Raw genomic sequence first — 25,066 nt, forward strand, 5'->3', positions numbered from 1 at the left:
TTTAAGCCCTGTGCTGGCTTAATGATTCAATGCGACTGTATGTTTGCTGGGAAGTGGTTTCTGGCTGCCTTGCTCTGGCTGTGTGGATTTCTCCCTTAAAAAGAACAGGTTTAGTTTGTACTGTGTATCATCTTTATGCTATCTTTTCCTGTTTTAATGGGTATTCATTTCTGACATTGTAGATATTTTTGAAAAACAACACGATTTCAGGATAAAACCAAAACCCCTGCTATACATAAAATAGCCTAAGGTCTGGATGTACCGATCAGCAATTTAAACCAGAGGAAAAAAAAAGATACCGTAATTATCCCCACAGTAATCACTACATTTGCAATAAATTCACAATTAAAACTGAGCCCAGAGAAAGACTGATGTGTAAGGTACTGGAACAGGGGCAGTTTCACCATGCAATGACTTGCATTTTGTCTTTCTAATTTTTTTTTGCCGATGGAATTGAGAGAAGCTTGTCTTGGAATCTCATAAAATAGCTTGCTGCTTCTACACACATTATTTGATCAAAGTCTAGGATGTTCAGGTATTTTTCTGTTAATGAAAACTGGCTGTGGAAATAATGCTTTATAGCAACTATGTCTGTTCTCTTTGTATAGTTTGCTTTTGATGCATTTTTTTGTTGTTGTTAAATACAGTTTTCTTTTTTTCCTTGAGTGATTGCCCCATGTACGCTTTCTAACAAGGATGTGTGCATTTCCAACTGCTTGCCACCAAATACTTTAACTTCTGTACTGAATGAACTAATGCCCTTAAAATACATGGGTACCTCTTGAAGGAGACTCCGTCTACCTGTGTCATTCTTAGCATGACATTGCAGCTGCGTTTTTCTAGTTTCCTTGCTGTCCCTTTCAGGATATTGCCTTGCTTGTGTTCTGAGTGCTTAGACAAAAATATTTATAGGTGATTTGCAGTTTTGGATGTCGACTTTGAAGCTGTTGGGCTTTGAGAGTCTCACTCATTTCAATCTGTTTCTACCTCTCAATCTCAATTTTTGATGTTTGATCCCAAGGCACGTAGATTCTGTTTTCTTGATTTCCTCTTTTCAAGTGAAAAAGACAAAAAGTTTCAGAATACTCAGTCTTGAGGAAGGTCGCTGGCTAGTGCTCTGTCATGAATAGCGGAATTCCCTTCTCTATTGCCTTATAGCCCCCTAGGTATTTACAGTGTGGGGTGGAGCAGACCTCAGTCAAGCAGCCTTTATCAGCTGCAACAGAAGAAAAAAATAGTCTTCATCTGCTCTGGTGGTGCTTATGTTTGTGGGTGTTTCTGCTGTCCATGCCTTACTGCAGCCCTCTGTCAGATCACGGTGTTCTTCAGTGAGCCCCATGTTGCACAGTTCCAGGGAAATCTCAGTCTTTCCCTGGAGCTTCCACAGCATTAAAACTTTCAGGACTTCCCAAGAACATCTTGGAAACTTTTTCTTGGTAATGCAATTACCTTAATAGAAATATATCATCTATCTGCATCCTTGAGATACCTGGATTTATTCCCATCCATAACATGTTATTACAACATACCTGTTGTTACAGTCGATGTACTGAATTAAGGCAAACCTGTGTCATTACTATGTCGCAGGTTGATGCGATGGGCACGTCCTGCAGCTTAGATACTATTTTCTCAGAATCGTAAGAGACAAAGTACTCTGCCAACAAGAAACCCCATTGTGGAAGAGCTGGAGAATAGGGAGATGCAGTTCCTTGTGCTCAATGAGTGCCTCTGAGGCTTGAACTAACTTTACAAAAGCTGTCATTTGTTCTCTGACCCCCTAATCGGGCTCCAGCAACGATCTTCAGCTTTACAAGGGGATTGTCAATCTCCCTTATCTGCTTTGGCTGCAGTTGTTGATACACGGCAGTAATGGTCATCCTCATGGCATCCCAGATCTTCGAGGGACCATCCTCTTTGTCTCCTCCCTTGAGTTTAATGGATGTTTAAACACCTGTGTAGACAGCAGTACAGGGTTCTTTATCTTGAAGTAAATCCCACTGTTAGATCCCTTGCCAGTAAGAATAACTACTTTGCCCACCGGCTTTTCTCCATCCTTTTCAGGAACATTCCTCATGAAAACCTGCTTGGAAACACTACTAAATGTCTTCCCCACTAAGTTTCCTCTCATTTGAGAAGAATGGAGCTTTACAGCAGCTGTTTTCTGGTAACAAGGAGAAAAAAAGGACAGCGACTTATTCTGAATTTCAGAAAATGGTGAACAGTTTTTGTGGTTCAAGTTAAATACAGTAACTGTGGTTGAAATATAATTCTGTTACTTCATGAGGAAAACTGGTTTGTTTCTATGCATCTTCTGAGGGGGCGTGCTTTTCGTATTTTGCATGTTCTTGTGTAAGTAGAATCAGTTTTTCATAGGTCAAGACCATTATCAGTACAAGAACGTGTAGTTTGGATTCTCTGTAACTCTAAGGCCGTTCATGGAGGTCTCTGCACCAGTAGATACGTACGCTTCAAGTTAAGTGGAGTTACTTTTTATCATTACTTCAAACAGGTACAAAAATTCCTAGAGATGATTGTGCAGCTGTTTCACTTACTCGAGTTAATCTGAGCCATGCTTTTTGTTTGATGATGAGACATGGCCAGCATCTGCAAAGAGGAGCCTTTCATCTTCAGCCTTTACCCTGTTATGGTTTTTCCCTGGTTAGGACACAAAATCTCTGATGCACGTAAGTGCATTGGAGCTCTGGGCTCCTTTTATATCAGCAATGATCACATTGCAGGTCCTGGTGGGTGCTAATAGGACTGCATGATATGTAGGCAGGAAACTAGCGTAAAATGAAGCACAAAGGATTTTGATTTGTTTGAGTCATTTCTGGCTTCCAAGTAAAAGAGCTAACATCCAAGATAATCTCCTTTACTTAATTTTCAGCACTGAACATGTCTGGAGTTCCATTTGTGTTGGATACCAACCAGAGATTTGACTCTGCTGCGGCTACTGTACTGGCCCAGATCAGATGTGTTTCTAATTCACTGATTTGTGTTCTTGATTCACTGGTTGTAACTAATGATGGATGCTTTTCCTCAATTCCAGCTCTTACTGAAAATACCTTAGGAAGAAAGCATTGAAGCTGCCATAGTAATTATATTCATATTATCACGAGTAAGTTTCCAACAGCTGCTTGGTCTTTTGAGTTATAAAATTGCCCCAAAGCTCAGACCAAAAGTCTATGGTCTGGAGAGCGTCTCTGCACTAAACTGTGGCTCACAGAGCTACAGCGAATTTACCCCAAATCAGCTAGATGTATTTTCAGTGACAGCAGGAAAAGATGCAATTTGTCTCTTCTCAACAGTGGTGGAGAGGCCAGAGACTAACTTGACACAGAGCTTGATGGAATTGATTGCAAACTCTTTAAGACCTGCAGTTTAAAGAGTCAGCTGACTTTTTCCTTTTATCAGTCTCATTTTTTATTTTTGAATTTAGTTTGGACAATGAGAGAAGCTGAAGGGGGTGAGGGAAGTACGCTGTCCTTTTTTGGGGTCATTTTCCAGCAGCATGTGGATGGGTCACAGCTTGAGTGAGGTGTTAAGTGAGGTGATAAGGCTAAGGCTAAAAAAGTAGCTTACATCATATAGGTGAGTGTAACCAATATGTAAATACTCAAGTGGACCAGGACATCTTAAAAGAACTTCCAATTTTTGGTGAATAACCTTCCTTTTCCATATTTATAAATATTAAAAACTGTTTAGCCACTGGAGTGGAAGAGCATGATAAAGGGTTTCATTATAGTCTAGACCAGGTATTATCTACAGAAATGTTAACTGAATTCTAATTACTTGGCCAAATTCTGACCTTTCTTTGCGTTTCCTCCTCTTCTGGGCATAGCAGAGACTTTGGAAAAGTTTGTTATTGATAGTGATGAATGGGAAAAAGATTATAGACATGAGTAATCTGAGTGTGGGGATTAGAAGACTGGAAGGGAGGAGTTAAACGATAAACACAAGAAATTTGATTTGAAGTCACTGACCCAATAAACCGTAGGATAGTTTTTTAGAATATAAGTGCACATTAAACAAAGGATTATTATCCCTCAAGGTAACTCAGTTTAAGCAATGAGGATTTATGGGCAGGGCTTAAGTTTTGTCTAAAGATTTGTCTATATTTTTGAGAAAACTTTTCTGTTACGAAAACTCATTTTAATTATTAATAGAACTGAGATAGAGAATAGATGATTTCTTCACTGAAATAAACAAGGTACATCAAAACACAAAATGTTTTTGTACCTTGAGATCAGTAAACCTACATCTTCTAAAGCTGTCACAAGAAAGAGTAATTTATTTTTCTAGAAAGGCTTATGACAATAAAAATCATGAAACAATCAAAATTTTCACCTTTAGAAAAGAAACTGCATTATTAAATCTACTGAACTTTGGAAGAAATGGGAGTAAGAGAGTGCAGCGACATACGTTGATTTAGTAAATATGTCATCATTATTAATTCCATGCACTTGCAAACCTTTAGGTTTTTTTTTTTTTGCTTATATATTTGATATCATTATTGCTATAAGTGTTGTCTTTTTAGCTGCTTGATCAGATCTTACTATTTTGGATCCTGACATGAATGTAACAATTTAGTTGCATTTCCCCCCCTGAATTCAGTTTAGATTTATTCCTAGGCATTACACTCTATATTGTATATTATTCATTATTCATGGGAGGGAAAAACAAAGTACGTATGTAAAATGAAATGAAAGGTTAAAGTTAAGAAGTTCAGAAACATTAATTTAAAGATAGGAGAGCATATGCGTCATGCTTGAAGTCGTGAGCTGAGGTCCTGTTTTTCATTTGAATTTAGACTTGTTAAGTACTAAAGTAAACTTAGAAAGTGAAGTTTGTGTTAAGTCATTGAGATGTTTTTTAAAGTATCCATAGGCTTAAATAATAGACTGTGCTGTGTTCTGTAAATAATGCTCGAAACTGCTTCTTATTAGCGTATTTTGTATTACTCGTGAGCAGCCTTTACCCCATCTCATCCTACAGCAACATTGCCATACCCAACAGCGTCAGGCACAATAGATACATCATACTTTACCAATATTTCTTTTTTTCCCCTCGATGTGTTGGTGGAAATAATATCTTAAGATGGGCATCACTGGCAGCTTATTTCGACTATGAATTATTTTCCTTCTGAATACACAGTGACTTGAGTAGGCCAGGACTTAACTAAGAATATTCAGAGTCACGACCTCTTTAATATGAAATAGACAATTTCATGAAAGTAAGTTATGGAGTGATTAGTGAGTGACGATAAAACGATGCCAACAGGCAATAAGTACATATACGCAGGCTTTAATTGTGGAATTTAAATCTAGTTGAGGAATATTCTTACGTCAGTACTCGTTATTGTTTGTTTCCCAGGCTGTTCTATGTGGGTTCAAGTCAACTCCTTTCTTGTTTTCTCTCTTGTATTTTCATGTTAGGTCTCCTTTTCTGGAAAGAGCCGGCCATTTATAATTTTGAAGGAGAGCTTCTTGTCTTTTATCTGGCATTATCTGAGAGGCTGTGCAGGCTGGACTCCTCTACAATGATGTTTTCAAGCACACAGTGACATTAGACAGTTGGTTATGTCTGTACTACTTGTCCTGAAAACACGCTTACCAAAACAAGCCCTGTTTTTTGTCTTTCTTATTGCCTCTTGCTATTCTCAGTGCTGCTATCAAGTACACAAATTCACTTATTTTTGCTCCATTGTGCACAAGAACTGATTTATACAAATAATTAACATTTTTAAAAAATTAGCATTTTTAAGAGTAAGCTGTTTGTTCTTTTGATATACACTGGTTTTTTTTTCCTAAGGCAATTTAAACCGTGTGGCTTTTTCGTTTTCTGCATTTTCATACTGTTCAATTGAGAAAGCAAATCACTTTATTTCCTTTCCAAGTCTTCCATTTTAGTTTGTGTACATGTATGAAATAAACAATAAACTTATATTTCCAATAATGAAATAATGATAATGATTAAACCAGGGTTTCTAAGCCTGCTTGGCAAATGTATTCCAATAGGGTAGGAACTTTCTCGAGACAGAAGGTCACAGATTTGCTATTGAAATGGTATTCTCTAAAGAAATATAACATAAGAAGAGATAGATAAAAAGTGAGTTATTGGGAATTACTTGAAGGAAAATACCAATTTGGCTTAGGGTATACAGGTTGTCCGAGGTTTGTGAAACTGTTTGCCTGCCTCGTTTGCTGAACAATTGCAGAATTAATTTAGTTCCAAAAGGCAATTTGTGCTTAGAGCTGTTAATCCATATCTGATAGTCTCACTATCAGCTAGATGAACAATTATTGGTTTAACTAAATCCTATTGTGTTGTTCTCAAAATGGGGCGAAGATGCCTTACTTTTTGACTGGTTTAGACAATTTTCAGAAAGGAAAAGTGCAGAAAAGCACCGTGGGGAGAGGTAAGTGTTGCTTCTCCTCCTCCTCTGGCTTCTGTAGCCTTGGAGAGTCACTTGCATCTGCCTTATGGGGTATGTTTTGATCCCTGTCTGTGTTCCAGCTCCTGAAGTAGCTGCCAAGGGCTGGACCAAAACGCCCGTGCAGTGGCACAAGGACAGGGCTCTGGGCAGTGCTGAGCTGGTGCCTGCAACGAGCAATAGTTTGCCTCAATGCTGAGAATGGCTAGAGATGAAGAGCCCGAAAGCGTGTAAATGCGAATTGTTTGCGCTGCATTTTTTTCCCCTCCGCTGCGTTATTCTTTTTGATGATATTCGTGATTACAGGCCAGAATTATCCCTACTTACTGTCACTCACATTACAGTTGGCATTTAAGGTACTGATTTGATTTAGTGATTTCCTGCGTCCTGTGATAGCGTATGGATTTCTGTAAGAGAACAGTCCAACTGAAAAAATGTGTGTAGGTACCTATTTGAAGGATATTACAGCTAAAAAAAAAAAAAGGAAACTACTCTTTTATGACTTTGTACTCAATTATGCATCATTAGAGTCTTGTATATTTAGGAAGGAATGCTGCTATTTAGCCCATTTCCTACCACCTGGAAGTAACTTGATTTACAATTAAGAAAACTGCTCTTTTTAGTAATATCAAAACTCTTAATGTACTATTTTAGTGACATGTCATACAGTATGTCATGTGCTGATTAAAGTCAAGTTTTGTCCTTTTTGGGAAATGATTCTAATGTAGTCTAGTCAAAGAATTTCATTTAATTACATGTGTAATACAACTTTCTGCCTTTTACTTAATTGGTCTCGCCTACGTTGTTTCTGCCTATTAGATGATAATTTAGCAATTTCCAATTTGTATATCCCTGAGGGAGGCTCAATGGGAATAAATGGGAGTAAAAAAATCTCTGCAGCTTTATTCCTCGATTTAGTGCTTGATGGCGTCTCTTTTTTAGTTGTATGGAAGAAGAGAAATGGAGAATAGTAAACAATAAAAAAGGAAATCTTTTGTATAAAAAGCTTAGTTTCAGAACAAACCAGATTGTGTAATCTTTGCTTATTATATTTACAGTATTATTTGCTTAGTATAGGATATATAAACCCAATTTTAATAACGTATGCTTCCAGTTTTAATATTAACCCTATAATCCATTTATACCTGTATAATTGAATAACTCAGAGCAAATTAGCACATCAGAAGCATGAGGGCTTCTCAGCTGTGGATTGGAAGGTTGATAAAAGTACTACACAATTCTGGGGTACAATTTGTCTGGTAGTACTAGCCTGTCATTTTGGGGTAATCTGACTCTGGGATTTTCTATGTTAAGTTGTTCCTTGTAAACAGGAATGAATTTTTACTGTTTCGTAAACTGTCAGATTGGCCTAACACTGTGTGTGTATGAATATGTGTGCCCCTCTAGGTATTTGTTTGAGGATTTTGGCTTCTTTGCAGGAACTGGGAACCAGGTGGGACAGGTTAGTTTAAAAAAAAAAATGTTGGTGATCTACATGCAAGTGAATTTCAGCTCTCTCATAAGCTGGAAGTGAAAATATATTGATTTTCCCTCCCCTAAAGGTGGAGAATAAGACTGATTCCTAAACTGGGATTCAGTTTGAATTGGATGCCTAAATCTAGATATGCCTACATATGTTTTTATTATAGTCAGCAAAACCTAGTCTATGAGTGGAAAGTATATGTAATTTTCATAAAAGACATCTCAAATCATTGTTTTCTATTTTGGTACCTTTGAATTTTACCTTGCAGTTTGCATTTGTTTAAAGGAAAAATTGTCTTGCAGAAATTTAGATAGCATCATCTTCTGAGCTTTTGTGGTCTATAAAGGAATACTACAAAGAAACAGAGATTCACAGAATTTTGATTAAAATTTTTTCTTAGTCCATAAAATTTAGATTTAGATGAATGAAAAGACTTTTAAAATTTCTAGGTTAGAAAGAAATGCTGAAAAAAACCCCCACGTTCAACATTTACATATTTTTAAACCCTACCAAAGCTTCTAAATAATATCAAGTTAATATTTTACTTGTAATAATTGTTTCTCAGTTTATGAAGCACTGAAAAGATTAACCTAAAAAAATACATTTTAAAAGCTAGACATTTTTTAAGCATTATTTCAAGTAGACATGAGTGAAATACTTAGATGAAAAATTGCAAACTCTTTAATCCTGATAGAATATTCCTCATTTTAAGAAGAATATTTTCTCTTAAAAATCAGGAAAATTTTGAAAAAGTGTAGTAGCATACTTAAAATGATACCTTCAGTATAATTATGACCTTTTAATTGAAAGGTCATAATCTGGGGGCTTTGTTTCAAGTTGTTCCTCAGCTGGGGGCTTTGTGCCTGCCATAACAAAGGGTGCTCTGGAGTCTATCAAAACCAAAGTGTCTTTATCTCAGACACCATTAGCTGACTGCTAATAACTTGTAGTATTTGTAAACCTCCTTCCCTCCAGTTCCTCCAAATATAGTGATGAAATCTATTCTCATATAAGAAATTTGTGTATATGAAAATGATAAGAAATGTTTTATTAGTGGCACCAAAAATCCTGTTTTTACCTCTGAGTTCCTTTACACTAGCTGTATATTCTGCAAAAGCTTCCCAAGCATGACTTCGCTTACAGGTGAAATTTTCCTTTCTGAAATTCAAACTACTATGTTCAAAGTATTTCTGAACCATAGGAAAGAAGAATAAAAAGCTCTTTGATCTGGTTTGATTTTAAGAGGGTTTTTTAATTTGCTTTAGTTCTTTGAAAATGGTTGTGTCGCTGCCTGGACGTTAGGCAGGCATGCAAACAGGGCTGTGCAATCGATTGTCCGTATGTAACGTGTAGTCTGTACCACCCGAATTGACTGAGGTGGGTTAATATGGCAGGCAACTGCTCCAAAATGAGTATTTTTCCATTTTAATAATTAAATAAATACTGAATGTCTAGCTGTAGTGTTCAGATCTGAGGCTGGTGGCCATTTGGCTTCACTGCCCTTTCCCATGGGAGCTCAAGCTTACGGCTCGCTGAATAAGAGGGCAACTGTCAGGGCAGTTCTTTGATCAGATACGGTGATTTCCAAATGGGAAGTTTTGGCTGAAATAACAAGGTATTTTAGAGCTGTGCTCATTTTCTGATATACTAATAAGGCAAATCAGACAACTGAAGCAGCGCAGTTGTGTGTGGGGCAAAGCGTGCAAAGGTAAATCAATATAAACATGATGAGATACAAGTGAAGACAGTCCTAGCTCTGCGTATTGCTGAAGTTGGATCCCGGGCTGCTAAAGGCTGAGTATAATTAGCAATAGAAGTAACGCCTTGGTTTGTTAACCATTATTTCCTGGGCGGAGTAGAAGTGCTTTGAGGCTATCACATTAACATGCATTAAGGATGGAACTGTTGACGAGACTTGGTAAGACCAATGTGGTCTTTCAGGCTGCTGCACTGCTCAGTGGGAGAGTTTGTTTTCTGAAAATAGCTTGTTTCTGAGTATGCTTCTAAACACATGTTTAGGTGTTATTCGTGGAGGAAGCATTAAATAAACTTCTCATGCATACAGTGGTTTTGGGGAGAAATATTGTTTAGGTGAAAATTTTGTGTGTGTGTGTGAGTGAGATGTGTATAATTTTTATTAATAGTGCTGAGCAGTTGGCTGCTATGGAACCTGTACGGCTCCTCAGGTGAAGCTTACTCACTGGGAGCTAACATTTAGGGAACATGATTAAAGCTTCTTGTGCCCCCACTCATGTTTGTGAACATTATTCCTGGTAGTAATTACAATATAAGCTCTGTAGGTCAAAACTCATGGACCACATTGCCACGGTGGGAGATGTTCATGGTTGTACTGGTGCTTTGGTTCCTTAAACTGATTATGTCCTGACTGTCCCCCAACTCGGCTCTTTGGCAGGCTAGTTTAAGTATGGTGTCACTCACAAAATTTGCTTGTGGGACTTGAGAATCTGTAACAAAATCTGTATAACTCTATATACCAAAAGAATCAATGAGGCTGTGGCAAAATAAACATTTTAAAGTCCGTGGACTGGGCTAACTTGAATACAAGACTCTTCAAGGAACTAACCAAGGAGTCCCCTGAATAGCTATTGTTTTTTTAAGAAATCCGGAAAATGTGAAGGTCACATGTCTGATAGAAGTATACAGGTTATACATCTAGGAAGGGAAATTGTTTGGGAAAACAGTGACTTGGAAAAGAATTTGGTTATCACAGTAAATCATCTCGAGGTGAACTTCTACTGCAGTGCTCTGGGAAAAAGGCAAATGTTGTCTTCGTATATAAAAAAGAAGACAAGTAAGTAGATTGTAAATTAATAATTCACTGTGAATGTAAAGTCTAATTGTATCTTGAAGTAACAGTCCATGGTGAAATGTGTACGCTTGCGCATGGACCATTCATGCATCCTATCATTTTACCCCAAAAAAGTTTGAATCACTTCCTTTATGAAAAACTTGCACTTCCTTTATGAAGAAGTTGTATGTAAAGCTCTGTATCACTTCAGTTCCTCATGTGTAATCACTGAGATGGGCTGCTTCACGTATGATTGATTTCTCAGTTATATAGGCTGTTGTGGTGTTTTGAGCACTCTGTTTCCTTTTGAGCACTCTGAGTTTGGTTTTGACTAGGATCTCAGTATCTTCTCTGACGATAACCTTTCAGGTGTGTGCAACATGTTATGGTCATATTCCTTTAAAGGAGGAGCATTGCCATCAATTGCATGATTTATTGGGGATTTTTAAGCCTTTTCTCTAAAGAGAAAGTGAGTTGATGCTCCCAGTTTATCATGTGCCAAGGGGCTGTGAGACCCCGCTGAGTGTCTTGGTGTTCTACGCAGGTTCTGCACAGACCCAATTCCACTCCATTTGTACCGTACTGCTGTGCCCTGGGACCAGCAACAACCATCAGTGTTGGGACAGGACAGAGACCATTCTGTGAAGTGATCTGGTGGTGATTCCTGATCACAGTGCTCCTTACCAGTGTTTCTGGTTTCTTTGGGCTGTTCCAAAAGCAGAGACTTTTGGTGGTTTTGTCCCATGTTCCTTAATGCTAGGTGTGTGCGGAGTCAGAAGGAAGATAAGGGTTGGAGCAGGTGAGTACCTGGTTCCTTCACTTGAGGCTACCTGAAAAAGATGATCTGAACATAACAGAGATGCTTGCCTTATTCCACTGTATTTTTTCTCTATATTTTGGGGTGGGCAATCTTCTCAATCTTTTCCTGAGAAGACTGAGAGCGCTGGAATGATAACTAGGGGTGACCGTAGAATGAGTTTTTTGGTCTTGTTTGTTGTATCTGGCACAAAATTCCGTGGCTTTAATTTACATATGTTTTCCTTTTAACTCTCTGCCACATAAAGGCAATATTGAATTATACAAATGAGCAACTGAATATGAACATTTATCTTTTGAAAATTATTTCTCTGATTATTAATATTCCACTGAGAGAGGTAGGAGGTACAGTATGGCATTATTTTGGATAATGACAGGATTACAATCCTTGCGTAGTTCAGCTGTGATAAATAAAGGGAGGATATTCAACTCAATCTTCAAGTATTATCATGCTTATGCTTTTCTAGATTTCCTAATGGAGTGAATGACTATTGATTATTAGTCTCTTATGCCCCCTATGGAAATTGGTGTATTTACAGAGTAGGCTATTACCATTATTATTATTATTTTAAATTTCTTATTTCATTAAGTAGCTAACGTGTAAGTTGCTGCATGGTGATTGCCATAGAAGTCGAAATGATTTAAAAGGGGGAGTGAAAAAAGATGCAAGTTGAAGTTAATCGTTATGCCTCTTCATTTCTAGTTTATGGTTTTCAGATTTGGAGTTAGGAATTAAAAAGCTAGATTCTCAGCATGCATAGTATAATCTCATTTAAACAGAAGATTTATGTAGCTAACTATCTCTTAACACTGTTCCATTTTCAAATATTACATTATATACAGTGGAACTATTCTTTTCTAGTTTAACTTTTTATCATCTGAAATGTTGTGGATCCGATAAGTATAAGCTGTTGAATTTTACAGACTTCAGCACTATAGTTTGACTTTTATCTATTCTTCAATTATTTTAAATAAATAATTAAGTTCTAAATGCAAATTTTTTAATTTAATTGACCTTTCCAGGATTAATGGAAAAATTTATCTTTTGCTCTGCATAGTTCAGATATTAAAGCCATCCTTTTTCTTTATGTAGTCAGTTTTAGGCCAGGAGGAGAGATCATTACTTATGGGTTGCTTGAGCTACTTATTTTTACAGTTGTATTTTATAGTAGTGAATGAAGTACAGATTGCATTTCTAAAACAGTGAAATAATTAGAAGTAAACACAAGGTATATGTTAATTTGCATTACATTACTTTCTCATTTTCATCTAGTGATAGGTATGTATTCATCTCACGAGATTTGATTCTTGAGGTCCCTCTTTGCCTATAAATTATTATATACTGGCGTGTCACTACTCTACCATTTTTTATATCAGCTGCAGAACTTGTATTTAGGGTGGAATTATGTGTACCTGAAACATGATGTTGTAAAAACGTTATTACTGAGATTGCACAATGGAAGAATCAGATGAAGTTTCTTTTTTTAAAGTAGGCTTGTCTTTATGCATTTTTTTGTCCTCGTGAAAGTGAGAACAAGAGTATCTTCCTCACTTCTAGGTTTTCCTGAAATTTAAAGTCATTGACTATACAGGGATTATTCACATACATAAGCATTTTGCATAAGTGGTAGTAATATGGTCTGGCTCTGTGTCCCTACTGTCTACTTTATATAAGAAAGGAGGATGAACAGGAAGCATAATATTGAATAAAGTCTCCAACTGCCTCCTTTCAGCTTCATTATGGAAACAGCTTGCAAGCTCATCTGTGGATGATAGTATTTAAATAGGTAGTTAGCCATGAGGAAGAGTTTTTGCGTTCCTGTTATATCATTTCTTCCTAAAGATAATTGAATAAGGACTATCTCTAGATTTCATTCTTCCAACCAATACTAAGCAGCAGTATTTTATTTACGTAATGAAAGATGAAATCTAGTTATGTTAACCAGATTGCTTCTTTTCTTTTAATACTGTGCCTGCTTTTAACCCTGTTTTATTTGGAGAGTGTGACATATTTAATTTCACTTTATAGATTCATCCTTTTGTAAGAGATGAGGTCATCAAAAGAGCCGAGGTGCCTCACTGGGCTATAGGGTATGCCTGGGACCTGCCTGCTCTCCTGCCAGGACCAAGGGCGGGAGTTTATAGCACTACAGGCAATACTCCCTTACTGAATTTTTCACCTGTTAATTTTATCTGCTACTTGCCATTTCTGTGAAGCTGTTGGTGTTGCTTAATTTTAACTGGCACTGCTTTAGTAAAGAGGGATGTGCAAGGTGCTGGCTCAGGAGTAGTCGTGATGCCATTTACAGGAAGTTTTTTTTCTTGATACCAAGTCCTTTCTGTTGTGCGTTTTGTTGTCAGGATAGAGTACTACTTCCAGTAAAGTTGAAGCTCATTTTATGAGAAGTGGTGAAATGAACTATCTGATGTCTTTAATAATTCTGTACTGTTACTTTAATAGGACTTTAGATAACTGTCATTGAAATGTCTGCTGCACCGTCAGAAGGTTTGTCAATTTTTTCCCTGTAAGTCATCCTGACAGGTGATGTGAGATGATACCGTGCAGACATATCATCAGCATTGCCAATGAGCTGACCTTTTCCTCTTCATTCCCTTAATTTGTATTTGAATAATTTGCGTCCCTGTAACAGTGCTTGGTTGTCTGAGTAGCTGTCACAACGGCTTGGGCTCGTTTCGTGACAAAACCCAGTAGTTTCAAAACACAACTGTTTCATTATTCATGAAAACTGTTGTTACTTTATCCCTCCTCCCGCACAAGCAAGGTTAGCCAGAGAGAAACAAAACCTGTTTTGCATCTGCAGGATTAGCTGTTAAATATTTTTACATAAAGCAGTGTTTTTATACAAATATCTCATGATTTATTGAAAACTCTCCTTGTAGGAAATTTGGATAGCTACCCATGAGGCAAAGAAGGTTAAAATGAAATTCTAGTCCCTTTTCCTGAAGCAAGTACATGTTTAAACTTTTACGTTTTAAGATCTTTTATGTTTTCCCTGATATGTAATTACTGTGAAGGGCAAGGTACTGTGTATACAGTTACCCTTGCACAACGTGAGCCATCGTTATCCTAGCCATTTGTAATAAATTGAATGCCTGTTTCAATCTGAATTGTCTTTTTTTACTTCTTTCTGTGTAGATTCTATAGATTCTTGTATATTCACAACAAGAACAAATTTTGGGAGAAAAGAGGTGCAGAGTACTCTTGACAAGAAACATAGGTTGTAAGGTAACTGTAGATTACTGCAGTAATTTAAGTGGAGAAAGACTTTGACAGCTAAAATACGTTTCAGTTTCATTATTTTGATGCACAGCACAGTGACAAAGTTGGGCGGTGGTCAAGATGTTGCCTTTCATGGCCTTCTGCTTCTTTTAGGATAAAGCCCATGTGATCTCTACAGATCACTTAAAAATTGAAAAATCCTTTCTTTGGTTGGTGACTGTAACCCAATGTCGAGGTCACCCATTTTCTCCTTCAGTCAGCTGGCTTCGGGAGTTGTTTGTTCATTCGTTAATACCTCACTGGTGAAATGCATCTTTTGAGATGGGAGAAATCATCATATTAAAAGTGAAGCAAAGAAGCTGTGTTTGTGTAGGGGTAAATTTTTAAGGATGAGTGACTGATTTAGGTTACGGTATTTATTTTTTGTTTTGATTTTTGTGTAAAGCCTTCCAATTTACTACACATTCCATAGGCTGAGGAATAAATACTGAAGCAACATTATTGATAAAAAATGCAGAGACAAAACTCGATACAAATATTTTTAGCACAAGAGAAAGCAGAATACTGATGATAAAAGGCATATATGTTTAAGAAAAAGAGCTGGGATTTAATTTTGTCATGCTTTACTTTGAGTTTAACTATAGTCTTGAAAAATCTTATTTTATCTCTGTTGCTTTCATATATTCTGCCTACAGCTGTATTCGTAATATTGTTTTGTGGGATATTTTTCTCTCCATTGTTCTCTTTTACTCAGACCTCTTCACTTTTTGGCTGGCAAGTATGTTGTTGGGGGTGTTTTTGTATCTTCTCATGTGACATGAGGTGTCACTGTGCTAAATACAGTATACACAGTATAAATAAAAACATGGTTAAAAAATTTGGAAAATTGGTAGAGGTTCTGAGTACTAGGAGCCCTATTTACTAAAGTTTTCTATACCTTAGAGCTTAATAAATGTTACTTCGAACAGAGTTGTACAATGAACCATTGTTAAGAGTAATCCAGGCTGTATTCCTGAAGCTGATGTGGATTTATTGTAGACTGTTAGGGAAAAAAGCGCTTACATGCATATTTAATTTCCAGAAAAAAAATTACCATATTGCCAGTAATGATCCATTAACAGAAGAAGGCAATCTGAATGCCCTCAGTTACATATTAAATATTGTTAGGCAGGAATGTTTTTCTAATATATCATTCACTTAGAAAAGTGTGGCACAATAATTAGATGAGAGCTGTTTTCCAGGTCTGTTGGGAGACAGATTCTAAATATGTTTGACTGTTCAGAAACTAAGATAATTTGTTGTCAAAATATGACTCTAGGTAACTAACTGTGAGTATTTCTGTGAGAATTTAAGCAGTACTGTGTATATAATAGAAGTCAAGTACTGGGTTTGCATCTGCTCATGTACCACAGAGTGATGAAGTGATCTCGGAAACAAAGGCAAAAATGATTTCATAATGTTCCAGTTGTGTCTCTGTCTTCCACATGCATTGTCCGTGCAAAATCCAGGAAACTCAACCTGCATTTGCAGAATCGAATCATACTTCAATGCCAGTAAGAGTTGATGTTGTTAGTCATAGTTTCAGGCCTGATTTGTTTTTTCTTTCAAATCCACTCTACAGATTGTATCTAGGTGTTTTTCATTACATTCTTTATTTCTGGCTTGATTCCTGCAGTTACCGTGATACACTTTTGTAGCTCATTTTAGCTTTTTATATGCCCAACACTTGATGGTCTTTGCATGCAAATGAAGAACTCTTAATGATCTCTTGCTGTAGGAAAAAATAGCCAAAACAAAAACAACCCTTAGAGAAGAATAGATTAATTCCTCTGCCTTTTTTGATTTTTAAATGTGAAGAACAGCAAAGATGCAGTCTGCAGAAGAGGTAGCTTATAGAAACAGTAGTTGTGCCACCTTTATCTCAATGCTGTATTTGTACTTTTTAATGATGAAGATGGTCTTGGAACATTAACAGCCTCTCCTGAAATGTCAGTTTTTGCTCAGGGTGCAGCATGATGGGCCTATTTGAATTCATCTTTCACAGTAAACTTCATAAGCTCTAGATTATTCCTTGTTCTTGTAATTGCCGTGTATTTTCTCCCCGTTTCTTTTAGGGTCAAGATTCTCTTAAATTAATGCTAATTATAGAAGATCTCTTCTGGTCCGGGGGGATTTCAAAGCCGTTTCTTGTTGACTTCTGTTACTAGTGTTTTCCTTTTGGCAACATTTATAGAATATGTTTCCCTCTTTATATGTAGAAATTGATAAAGGAATAATAGCAATCCTGTGTTTTTGTGAAATGCCCTTCCCATACCCCTTCTTAGATTGTAGTTGCATTTTATCATGAATGGTTTTCAAAGCTGTTGCTTGGTCTTCTGTTTTCCTTGAGTGCAAAGTCATCTCAAGAGCAATATATTTTAATTCTTCCCTAATTATTTTTCTATTTCAGACGATTCAGGAAATTAAAGCTGTTTTGGCAGCACAGTATATTAGATCTGCTGTAACCACATTTCATGTGATGTGAGCTGGTCTAAACTCCCTTTCATATTAGATTAGTGATTCTAGTTTAACATATAAGTATTTATTATGCATTATAGCGTAATATGTTTAATTTAATTTGCTTTTATGCCTTACCGTACATTTAATAAAGCAATTATTTAACCATTTACTACAAATGAATTATACTATGCTATTGAAATTAATATTTCCTGTAATTCAGGAAGATACGTTAAGCAAGATGGAAGTTTCTTCTTAAAGAAAAAGACAAGGGCCACATTTAGGCCCTAGCACTGTGGTTATTTTGTCTTTCCTTCCTGAGTTTTGTAAGGAAATTTTTAAAGGAAAATTTAGGAAGTTGGCTTGTAAAACCAATGAAGTGCAGATGGATTTCTAAGTGTGTTACTGTTCGCTTCAGGAGACACTTTTGTATATAATGTTTTCCTTCACTTGTGTGTAGGTTGGGATTAATAAACTACTTTAAATAGTATGTTCATCAGCATTCGGCCCAGTCTTGTGCCTTTTTTTCAGCAAGTCTTAAGCACACCAGGAGCTTTTACATACCAAGAGTAAAGGCAGATGAACCTCTGCAGAACCACAATAAGGTCAACTGGTTGCAACTGCAGAACAGATGTCTTGTGTACCACTCACAAAGGCATTAAGATGTTGATTGATGATTTGTAAAAAATCTTAGTATCTTCAATAGGCTTAGACTTCTGTTTTCGGTAGCATAAGTCATATGGCTTATATATCATTATTATACAGACTAGATGCCACTGAGACAAATATACTAATATTGTAGTGCTCGGTTTCACAGTGGTCTGCATTTTCTGCTGAAGTAATATCTGTAAAATTGTTACAGTAAAAATCTTGGGTTTTTTCTCTTTCTTTTCCCTTTGCTACAGTATGGCTACCCAAGTTGACAAGTTCAATTTTGAGAGCTTCCCAGAATCCCCTACCGATGGGACACAGTTTGCAAATGCAAAGCAGCTGGAAGAAGAAAGGCAACAAGCAAAAGGTCTGGAGATTAACAGCAAGCTGGATATTTGCTGGAAAATTATATCCTTTCATAAATACTTGCTTTAAAAATATATAAATAGATGCCCTATGACACATTTTATTTTATAATTCAGCTCACTTTACAGCAGTGTTAGTGAAAAGAAAAGTAATTAGAACTGTGAAGCTTATCATAATTATAGACTGTTTAAGGTTAATTGTGCTGTATGTTATTTAGACGATGCTTGGGTCTTACTATAATGGCTTTTTCTGAGTCATTGAGCCTGCCACAGACCCTGTGTGTTTTTCCCAACTTTTAGGGAACTGAGGAAGTGTAGTTAGGATTGATGAGTAGTAGTTTTATAGGGTCAAATTCTTCTGTTCTCCCCCACACTGAGTAACTGAATCATGAAGAAATAAGTGAAGCTGGATTTAGAAAGTTTTCATATATTTAATTAAATTTGAGCAAATCAGAACATATTAGAATAATTTATTTCCCAGTCCTTTTTACAGATTTAGTAATATATCTAATCTTGGGTAGCCTTTTTAAGGTTTAGAAAGGACTTGCATGATGACTTAGTCATTCTAAACATAAAATCCCCTTAATCATTCTAAATGCAGTAAAATATTGCCTTATGATTATTAATAAGAAATTACATTCAGTTTAGAGTTAAAATAAACCAGTCATGTTGCTGTAAATTTCATTATTTCCATAAAAAATCTTGTGCTTGGCTTGTCAAAAATACACTTTTTCATGATTTTCATCAGGGAAACGTTCTGTGCAGCCAACAGCCCCCCAAGTTGTGTGTTGATACTCAGCATCTTCCAGGAGATGTATATTTTTCACTCAGATCATCCTCAGATTTGCATGATAGTGAGTGGAGGGAAATGAGAGAAGAGTGGCAATCAAATCATGGTTTATCTTTTTGTACTTTTAATTGTACTTTTATCTAGTGATCTGAAATGGTTTTTCATTACTAATTATTAAATGAGCTGCACAGGATTTGTCAAAGGCGAGACTTGAGACATAAATGAGATTCCTAGTGCCTGGTTCCATCCGGGCTCCCTAAGCAACATTTCAGAAAGAGTTCCATTTATGCAAAAATGTCAATATTTAACCAGAACTCACTTAGAAAATTTCTGTGTTATGGAAAGATATAAATAGTCTTTGATAGCATAGTTGAATTCTTACACTGGAATTGAATGCATAGTTGTAATAATTTTGTCAGGGTGTAAAAATACATCCTCATTCATTTCTGTTGCTGAGCAACACTGTTTACATCCATTCTGTGTTCTGTATGTAAACCTGGTTTTGATACCAAAACTATCGTGGCTGACATGTAAGTCAGTACCATAGAAAACCAATAGAACAATGCATGAATTCTGTGTGTTAAATTCAGTGCAAGCATTAGTTTCTGTGTTTTTAAGATTTGTTATGAATGTTCTCTCTGTTCCTAGAACTAAAACTATTCTAATGAAAGGCAACAAATTGCACATGTGGTTAAAAATTCTTGAGGAAACGTGTACATAGTTTTCCAGATTTCCTATCCCGACTAGAGTCAGTCTTTCTCATCCTTTTATTTCTTACAGCGACATTTAGATGTGAACCAGTAAAAAAAAATTTCTTCTTTCACTTCTGCTGAGTTTGAGAAACTTCGTTTCTGAGACATTTGTCCTCCCACCAGAGTAATTTGACACTGGCCAGCAGAGTTTACTTCAGACATACTGATGGACAGACACACCGGGAAATGGATGGATAGCTTAACTGCATAAGCCTTGTTTTCCTTCAGAAGCCAGCCCAAATGCAGCCAAAAGATAAAAAGTATTGCAAAAATACAAAGGGATATAGTTGCCTATATTTCTTACTAGAGAAGGCATTTTTGCAAAAGTCTTTTGAGTAGTAAGACCAAGTGATCTCTTTGGTGTCTGCCATCTTTGAACTACTTTGAATTCTCCGGCTAACCTTTCTCTGCTAAGTATATGCATAAGAAGAGGAATGTATATTTTAGAGAACACAGTTCAGACAACTTTGTTATAAGTAATCTTATATTGTTTACAAGGGAAGGGCTATATTATTTAGCTTGCAATTCCTTAACTTTTTACTGTATTGGTTGATACCATATGAAACCATCACATAAACAAAGGCTTCAAATTTTAAGTGTGTGGATTGCATTGACTGCAGTGAAAAGTTAGTTATACGGAACTCATGTGAGGGCCAAAAAGAGTTCACAAAGGATGAGGATTTCAGGCTGTATCTGTATGTCTTGAGGAGCACCAGTATTTTCCAGTATGGAAAGTCCATTTTCCATGCCTTTATCCATTGAAATATTCAGGGTTTCAAGCGATGAGATTTTCAGTGCTTCATTTGTGAAAGTGTTGTAAAACTCGATCAATTTTCTTATACTTTTGGAGGGCTGAAGGCAGAAGGTAAAGACAGCACAGCATATTATTCAATTCAACCTTTGTACATTTTTGATAGAATGAAAATTATTAGGAAAATAGACCTTCTTATGAGAAAGCTTACTGCCATGCCGTTTCAATTAAGAAAAGTTCTGGAGTAAGGTAATTTAGTGTATCTTTGAGATTATAGTTATATTGAGATAATTTAAATTAAGAACATGCTGTCTTGGTTTTTAGCATCTGTTAGATGGCATCTGGTATCAGCTTAACAACTGGGGTTTGTTTTAACACAGGAATTGAACAGACAGAGCACATGTAGTATTAAGGTGGCTAATGTTTTCAATTATGCTTCTCTTCATATTTTCTAAATATTTTTAAACAAAATTTATATTTTCTTCAGGGACCTTCTATGCATTCTGACTCGTGGATCAAGGCATCTGTACTAAGCGTTCTTTGAAGTTTCTAGAGTGCTGTGTCTCTTGCTGAGTGCTCTAAGATTTTCATCTTTTTACTGATACTTCGTACCTGAATTCTTCAAAATCTTGAGTTAAGAAATTTCACGTTCCTCATGTGGAAGAGGAAGGGCAGGTTAAACTTCTCTTTGTGGTCTTTACGCACTCTGTGTTAGACCCACAGTAGATTATTACTCTTCAGAGTATTCCACTGATTTGTGCCATCCACATTTTGACTTCAGAAATTCAAATATGTTCAGAATTATTTCAGAGAATTTGGTCACATGCAGGTGATCCTCATTTTTAGAAGAATAAACAAAGATCTATCAATGTTCAGATGGCAGAAAGGATTTTTCGTAGGAAGCACAGAAAGGTTCAGCTAGGGGTAGCACCAAGAAGTTATGCTTCAGTTTTATATCTATTTTAGTTTGTCGTAAATCTTGCTGCTGCTTAATGAACAGTCTTTCCCTGCCCTCTAGCTCTGGGTGCCTCTTGTCACCCTCCTGATGAACTGACGTAAGAACATCTTTGCCAGCAGACTTGCTACTCTAGTGAGTCTAGCTTTAAACTTGATACCTTGCAGGATGGACCCCAAAGCCTGTAGAGCAGTGCAAGAAGGGGGAAGCATGGGCAGGAGAAAGTGATGGGTTAGGATCACCAAATCTACTCTGAGGTGTGATCGAGAGCCCATGTCAGATGCTTACACCTGAACTTGCAAAAGCATGTGGAGGAGGAATTAGAGGTCAGCGTGCAGTTGCAGAGCTCTGGTGTCATTGGGATTTCAGAGACATAGCGGGTAGTTTGCGTGAAGAGGGTGCACTGACAGGTGGGCATGGGGTATTTGGGAAGGTTGGGCAGAGATGATGAAGTGCACAGGGGGTTGTTAGGAAATGAGTGATGGGCCAATTGAAAGCTTTTGGATCAAGAACAGAGGAGTCCAACAGGGTGATGCAGTGTGCATCTGTTACAGACTGCTCAATCAAGAAGCGAAGCTGGATGGACTCTTCCTCTAACAACTGAAAGAAGTCTTCCAAATGCAGATTAGGAGATTTCTGGAGTACTTTAAGGACGCTTTTTGTGTACAGGTGCTGGATGGCTTGATTTGGCATGTGCTGTATGGGATCTGCTACTTGAAAATAATGAAGATCCAGTTAGAGGGGTGAGGTTTGATGGCAGCCTTGGCTACAGTCGCCCTCAGATGGTGGAGTTTAATATCCCAAGGCAAGTGAGGAAGGCAAGTAGCAGGATAATGACTCTGGACTTTAGGAGAGGAGACTTTGGGGAACCATTAGGCAGGATTGCACAGGAGGCTGCCCTCAGGAGCAGAGGAGTCCAGGAGAGCTGATGGACCTCCAGGGGCAACCTTCTCAAAGCCTAAGAGTTGCAGCAGTCAACAAGGTACATCTGACTCTTCAAGCAAGGCATATCACGAGGTGACTGTAGCAAGTTGCAGCCAGGTAAATTCTGGTTAGGTACTAGGAAAAATCCTTTTCACAATGAGGGTGCTCAAATAGTGGAATAGGTTGTCCAGAAGTGCTTGTCTTTACAGATACTGAAAAATTCTGGACGAGGCCTTGAACAACCTGATGCAATTTCAACATTTTCCATGCTTTAAGCACAAGGTTGGACAGTGACTCTGGAATTGCCTTTCAATATAAATTATTCTGTGATTTGTGCAGCCACGCAGCACGCTGGATGAGAGAATGACAGTTGAAAACTAAACTCATTATGATCAGAGGGCTGGAGCACCTCTCCTGTGAAGACAGGCTGAGAGAGTTGGGGTTGTTCAGCCTGGAGAAGAGAAGGCTCCGGGAAGACCTTATTGCGGCCTTCCAGTACCTAAAGGGGGCCTACAGGAAAGCTGGAGAGGGACTTTTTACAAGGGCATGTAGTGATAGGACAAGGGGTAATGGCTTTAAACTGAAAGAGGGTAGATTTAGATTAGATGTAAGGAAGAAGTTCTTCACTGTGAGGGTGGTGAGGCACTGGAACAGGTTGCCCAGAGAGGCTGTGGATGCTGCGTCATTGGCAGCGTTCAAGGCCAGGTTGGATGGGGCTTTGAGCAAGCTGGTCTAGTGGAAGGTGTCCTTGCCCATGGCAGGGGGGTTGGAACTAGATGATCTTTAAGGTCCCTTCCAACCCAAAACATTCTATGATTCTAAACTCCTTTTCCTCCCTGTCTCCTGCTCGCCCCAGGTTTGATTGCAGCCAGAGGAATTTTCTCATGTACTGTGACAGAATTACTGTTTCAGTGAAATGAGACTATAACATTTTGGAGTCATTTTCTTGAAAATATTCTAAACCTGGCCCTAACAGCCTTTAAAAAATGAGACTTCCAGTGCCACCTTAAATATCATGTTCCATTTTTAACTTTTCTAATAGTTAGACATTTTTTTCTTACTTCAGCATTAATTTCTGTGATTTATATGAAGCTTGTCCTATTTGCAATGTTTTCTTACATTTTTGAAATTGTATTCTGTGTGCCCCTTCCTCAGTTTTTTCTTTTCTATATTTAAAACCTAATTGCCAACTTTTTTTCAAAGCACATTTTCTGTCAGTCATATTGCTGATGTTATTCTGCAGTATAGCTATATTTTTCTCGATATGTGGGATCCAAAGCTGGAAGCAATACTTCAGGTGAGGTTTCTCATAGAATGAAAGCTATACCTTCCATGTTTCAGATACAGTGCTTGCTCTGAGAACTATTCTTGACTTCTTTTGCAAGTGTCCCATGTCTGAATGACTTTTTTGCATGTGGTCCAGCATAACTGACTGAATAATTATTCCTAACTTCCATTTATAGACTTGTTGATTCCTTCCAGGGTGATACTTGGAACTTTTCTTCGTTGAATTTCATCTAAAGCGATCTTCATAAGTTCTACTTATTTATTAGGTTCGTAAACACTGACATCTTTTCCAAATACATAAATGTTATGAATGTTTTTGTATTTCATCATCAAAGTAGCCAATCAAAATTTTGATTTTGTATTGGACAGAACCTTGAGTTCATCTCATCTGATATGCTGTCTGGGCTTGACAGCAAACCACTGATAACTGTTATTGAAATTTACTTTTCTCTTTGTCTATTCAGCCTTTGATGACTTCATCTTGATCATAATTATGAATCTTCAGTTATGAGAATCCTGCATGTTGTGGAACTTTTGTACATCAGTAAAGGTTTCCTTAGGAATACTCTAGTTGGATGGAGCTTTACATTTCCACGCAGCTTCTTAGCATCAGCAATTGTTTGCAAAAGTAACTATTATTTAAGAACCTCAATAACTGCATGTAATTAGTTTTAATAATAAAGTACCACAATAATAATCAAGCAGAAAGCGTAAAATATGACTAAAGCTACTGCTATAAGTAAGCTGTGATCATTAATCATTTAAATTTGGGTTTTATTAGTATAATTTTTATTTATGAACATTTGCTAATTTGTTTATGATTGTGTGCACGCTTCCACCTGTATTTATTTGCAAAGGAACTGAGAAATACGTTATTGAAAATAAATCTTTTTAGAAGGATGCAGGATATGGAATGCTGTGTAGCAGAGAGAAAAAAACATGAGTAACTTTAAGACAGGAACTCTTTTTAAAAATCTATTGTCTTTTTAAGCAGTAGGTTTTAGATAACGTGGTGTGTTGTAATTGTGGGTACTCAACCACACATTAGACAATCAAGATAGTATAAAAGACCAAATTTTTCCTTGGGAAAATACCTCGTTCATTTGACTGTCATTCAGGTTTTCGGTGTGAAACAGTTTATATCATATACAGTCTGTTGCTAAAGAAACGTGAAATAAAGGTGTCTACTGTGAAAAATTAGGTTTTGGGGTTTATTTTTTTTAAAGAGCATCTGGTGGTTGTGTGTTCATTGGCTCTGAGGCCCCCGTTGAAACTCATTTGATTGTGCAAATGAAAATGTCTTGAACTGCCAA

The 25,066-nt window shown here is 37.0% G+C and overlaps 1 protein-coding gene across 5 annotated transcripts in view; it reads left to right on the plus strand.

The window, feature by feature from the left end:
• Positions 1–25,066, plus strand: part of TRAPPC9 (trafficking protein particle complex subunit 9) — a 520,942-nt gene that overhangs the window by 227,449 nt on the left and 268,427 nt on the right. For all 5 annotated transcript variants that reach the window (XM_050890669.1, XM_050890668.1, XM_050890671.1 and 2 more), the window contains one exon: positions 18,184–18,337. In XM_050890669.1, the coding sequence (XP_050746626.1) occupies positions 18,184–18,337 (154 nt within the window). The remainder of the gene's footprint in view (positions 1–18,183; positions 18,338–25,066) is intronic.

The sequence above is a fragment of the Gymnogyps californianus genome, chromosome 2 (genome assembly GCF_018139145.2).
Source record: "Gymnogyps californianus isolate 813 chromosome 2, ASM1813914v2, whole genome shotgun sequence".
Taxonomy (NCBI): Eukaryota; Metazoa; Chordata; class Aves; order Accipitriformes; family Cathartidae; genus Gymnogyps; species Gymnogyps californianus.